The 4956-nt window shown below is 38.8% G+C and overlaps 1 protein-coding gene across 7 annotated transcripts in view; it reads left to right on the forward strand.

The window, feature by feature from the left end:
• Window positions 1–4956, forward strand: part of LOC108285293 (zinc finger protein 226) — a 15138-nt gene that overhangs the window by 3346 nt on the left and 6836 nt on the right. For 2 of the 7 annotated variants that reach the window (XM_017502378.2, XM_037729184.1), the window contains exons 3-4: window positions 2922–2977; window positions 4712–4838. The exons of 1 other annotated variant lie outside the window; for it this stretch is intronic. In XM_017502378.2, coding sequence (XP_017357867.1) covers window positions 2963–2977; window positions 4712–4838 — 142 coding nt within the window. In that variant the 5' untranslated portion in view covers window positions 2922–2962. Of the gene's footprint in view, window positions 1–2916; window positions 2978–4711; window positions 4839–4956 lie in introns of all 7 variants that reach the window. 4 more of the 7 variants (XM_017502377.2, XM_037729183.1, XM_017502380.2 and 1 more) reach the window with 2 other exon arrangements.

Raw genomic sequence — 4956 nt, forward strand, 5'->3', positions numbered from 1 at the left:
TTGACCAGGATGGTCTCGATCTCTTGACCTCGTGATCCACCCGCCTCGGCCTCCCAAAGTGCTGGGATTACAGGCGTGAGCCACCGCGCCCGGCCTTTTTTTGTATTTTTTAGTAGAGATGGAGTTTCACCGTGTTGGCCATGCTGGTCTCGAACTCCTGACCTCAGGTGATCCACCTGCCTCGGCCTCCCTAATTGTTGGGATTACGGGCGTGAGCCACTGGGCCCAGCCAACTTTTTTTTGTAATATAATTTCAAACTTATAGAAAAGTTGCAAAAAAAAAAGTAGTGTAAGGAAATCTCATAGGCTCTTAACCCATATTCACCAGTTGTTTATGTTTTGCCTGTTTGCTCTGTTAATGACCATCAGCCAAATATCACCAGGAACATACCTGTAACCAAAGACAATTAAGTTTGTTTTAGCTTGCTGTATCCAAGGAGCCCACACATGGCATGGGGTGTCTTGGTGAGAGGCAATTAGGAGGGTCCTGGTTATAGGGTTTTGGTTTATGTTAGCTGAGTTGGGGAGAGTTTTAGGCAAGAGGGTTTGTTCTGGTTTGGATGCTGTCAAGAAGCAGCAGCAATTTGATGACTATTGTAGTAATTTTTATGTGGGAGGTGGGGAAATAACATGAGACTGGAGTTGTTGCCAATAACAAAGTGGTCATCTTAGATGGAAGAGGCAGTTATTTGGCTATTTTTGTCACTGTAGAATGTATTTCTCTCTGTGTTAGAAGCTGTCTTGTTTTTTTCTTTTTCACCTTGATCAGTGAGTAAACCTGTCTCGTTTTTGTTGATAAATTGAAAACACCAGGTTCTGGCTGTTGCTGCTGTTAGTTGTCAGAGCAGTTTTTTCTTTTTGGTCTTTTCGCTTTCACAACTTTATCATCCTACTTATATTTTGTTTTTGTCTTTTTGCTGAAGCATTTGAGAGCAAGCTAGAAATAGTGATAAAAATGAAATTAATTACATTGATAACTTACTGTTACCTAATCTACAGTTTGTATTTAAATTTATTCCATTTTACGAGTAAAGACTTTGAAAGTAATTTATTCCCCCAGGCGAGGTTCCAGTCTAATTGTATGCATTACAGTTAGGTTTTTTTTTTTATTTCATTAGTCACCTTTAGAATGATTACTCAGACTTTCCTTCTTGCTCTTGATATCTTTTGTAGAGTATTGACAAAATATTTTGTAAAGTGCTCTTTTTTTTCCTTAATATTTATTCAGGATTAAATTCAGGCTATGCATTATCAGCAAAGATGCCATAAAAGTGGTGAGGCATCCCTGTCAGTGCATCATAGGAGGAGACAAATGTTGGTTTGTGGGTTTGTCCCCCTAGTGGTCTCAACTTTGTTTTTTTGGATAAAATGTCTGCCAGGTTACTTTTTTCCTTTTGAACTTAATACTTTGAGACTATGTAGCCATCTTATTCCTCACCAAACTTGCCCCAGTTTCTAGCATCTATTAATGATTTTCTAGTTATCTTTTATTCTACCTTTATTAGTTTATATGTTCTATAGGAGCTTTCTTTTGTCACTTCTTATTTTGCCATTTATTTATTACACATATTTATTTATTACACATTCCTTTATTTAAAACAAACAATATTGACTTGGTTTCCTGCCTTTTCTTTTTTCTTTTTTTTTTTTTTGAGACAGAGTCTCACTCAGTCACCCAGGCTGGGGCGATCTCGGCTCACTGCAACCTCCACCTCCTGGGTTCAAGTAATTCTTGTGCCTCAGCTTCCCAAGTAGCTGGAATTACAGGTGCCTGCCACTATGTCCAGCTAATTTTTGTCTTTTTAGTAGAGACAGTGTTTCAACATGTTGGCCAGGTTGGTCTTCAACTCCTGACTGTAAGTGATCTGCTTGTCTCAGCCTCCAAAAGTGCTAGGATTACAGGTGTGAGCCACTGCACCTGGCCAGGTTATTGCCTTTTCAATTTAAGTTACATATGGGCTGTCAAACTGTCTTTTTAATTGCAGTATCTTAGTTTTATTAGTTCAGCGTTGAGTTAGCAAATTATTGGAAAGACAACAAGTTTTTCAGAAGTTATAAGACACTTTGATATGACATAGCAACAACCTGTGAATTCCAACTATCTTACAATATTCTATTGGTGGAAATTATATTTTTAAGGATAATTTCAAACAATAGACTGTCTTTTACTTACTGCAATTGGAAAGAAATAAGATACCTGACTGTGTTGTAAGAGGTTTTTACCTTCAACAATCAGATGAAGTTGGTACTGTTATTCTTTTTTTTTTTTTAGATGAAGGCTCTCACTGTCACCCGGGCTGGAGTGCAATGGTGCAATCTCGGCTCACTGCAGCTTCTGCCTCCCAGGTTCAAGTGATTCTCTTGCCTCAGCTTCCCAGAGTAGCTGGGATTATAGGCGCCTGCCACCACACCCGGCTAATTTTTGTATTTTTTGTAGAGACGAGGTTTCACTATGTTGGCCAAGCTGGTCTTGAACTCCTGACCTCGTGATCCACCGGCCTGGTACTGTTATTCTTTACCACTTGGAGATGATAGAAATAAGACAAAGAGATGTTAATAATTTCCGCAAGGTGATGCTGCTAGTGAGTCCTGTGTCAGGATTTTAACCCATGCATATCAATTCCAGAGCCTACTGTACTTATATCGTCTCAATTTATACCGTACTCAGAAGAAGAATTACTAGCGTGGAATTACAGGCACATGGGCAGTGAGGCCACTGTGTGTGGTTGGGCAGGTTCTGAACTGCCACTGAAAGGAGTAGATGGGTATCTAGGATCCATGCCATAATCTGCTAAAAAATCACATACAGCTACAGCCACCCCAAGGAGTACACACCTTTTCTAATTCCTAAAGAAGGACCATGTGGATTAGCAACATACTTTCCCAGTTTTCATTTACTTCTCTCTTCTTTCCTAGTTCAGTTTCTTAGGACTCTGTACTTCCCCAGAAGGAAGAATTAAAAATGAATATGTTCAAGGTGAGTACAGCTTGCCTTTTCCACCTGTTAAAAAATCCCATTTTAGTACTTAGAGATGGGACCAGGTTTTTCTTTTTCAAGGAAGAGTCAAGGAATTTGAGGACCTGTTGAGTGTATTAGGTGCTTATTTTGTCTTATTTAAGTTGAGCTGGTTTTGCTTTTAGTTTTATCATTTTTGTTTTATAAATAAAAGTAGAAAAATTAATAAAAATGATGACTGGGCGTGGTGGCTCACATCTGTAATCCCAGCACTTTGGGAGGCTGAGGTAGGGATGATCACTTGAGGTCAGGAGTTTGAGACCAGCCTGGCCAACATGGCGAAACCCCATCTTTGCTAATAATACAAAAGTTAGCTGGGCGTGGTGGCATTTGCTTGTAATCCCAGCTACTCAGTTGGTTGAGGCAGGAAAATCACTTGAATTTGGAAGGTGGAGGTTGCAGGGAGCCAAGATTGTGCCACTGCACTCCACCCTGGGCAACAGAGTGAGACTCCATCTCAGAAAAATTAATAGAAATGAAAAATATCTTTTACATTACTACTTCCCTGCTTATAACTTGGCTGCCTTTATATTTCTGTAATCTCTTCATTGTATGTACTTATAATTATATATTTGCATTCATAACGTAGACATAATTTTACATTTCTTAAATTATATATATTTATTTTTGTTATACTTCTATCAAATTTATGTATCCAGTTTTTAAACTATTCTCTCTATATAGGCAGTTAATATAGGATTTTTACTGTTTTAGGAACTACAGTGTTAGTTTTCTTACATTTAACTTTTTTGAAAAAATCAATTTTGAAAAATACTGCCTTTTAAAATCCTTAACATTAGGTATTAGAATTGAAAAGGTATGTTTTGTGTGTGGTACTTCAGATGTTTTTTGATAGAATATTCAAATAGGGCACAGTGCATCAGGATTTCACAGCTACTTCACACAGAAAAAACACTGTTAGACTTTTTCACTACAAGAGCTAGATTCTGTCTTCCTCATGCCTCAGTCATACCCTGTGTATATTTTATTTACTGGTCTTTTTTTCCTTTGAATTTTTTTTTTTAGTCAAAGTAGTATGTGACCTTAATTTAAAATGCCTGGTGGTGGTAAAGGATTTGCCAAGCACTTGCACTCTGTCCCTGTATTGGTACCTCACAGCAGCTATACGAGGAGGTTCTTTGTTTTGTCTTCATTTTGAACATAAATAGAAAAGGGACTGTGAAAAATGAGGAACCTGCTCAAGTTCACATGAAAAACTAAAGATCTGGGATCAGTGTATTATATTCAAGTGAAAGACCAAGACAGGAGAACAGAGAGAAAGTCTTTCATTCAGAAACCTGACATGCCCTTTAGGTTTATTTCCACATAAAACACTGCTTACTTGGCTCCTACCTCAGTAGGAAGGCAGGTGCTATCAAACACTGTTGGGACTAAACTGGTAAACATTTCTGAGGAAATTGGCAATGTTTTAGGTTCAGGAGGTAATAGTTCTTGGAAATTTTCTTATAAGAGTACTCATTGAGAGCACCCAGTAAATAGACAAAGTTTTCTTTTTCATAGCAGCACTTCTGGTAAGTCAGTGTATGGCATTGGCAAGACAGGAGAAGGGCTGGAAAGTCTACAAACAGCTGGGAATCCAGGACAACTTTCCAACTGTTCTCTTCACCTTCTTAGTGTTACCTGTCTTCCAGTGGACACTGGTTGTAAGATTGAGGTCATGTGTTTTTGTCATAGGAAGCAGTGACCTTCAAGGATGTGGCTGTGGCCTTCACGGAGGAGGAGTTGGGGCTACTGGGCCCTGCCCAGAGGAAGCTATACCGTGATGTGATGGTGGAGAACTTTAGGAACCTGCTGTCAGTGGGTGAGGACAGCCTCCCTCTGGAGTATCTTTGTGACCTTGGAGTTTTAAGGCTTTGTAGCTCTTTAAATGGTTCCCTGAGTGTGGGAATCTGACTTTCCTAATTTTTTTCTTTTTTTTT

The sequence above is a fragment of the Cebus imitator genome, unplaced genomic scaffold, assembly GCF_001604975.1.
Source record: "Cebus imitator isolate Cc_AM_T3 unplaced genomic scaffold, Cebus_imitator-1.0 Scaffold296, whole genome shotgun sequence".
In the NCBI taxonomy this organism is placed as follows: domain Eukaryota; kingdom Metazoa; phylum Chordata; class Mammalia; order Primates; family Cebidae; genus Cebus; species Cebus imitator.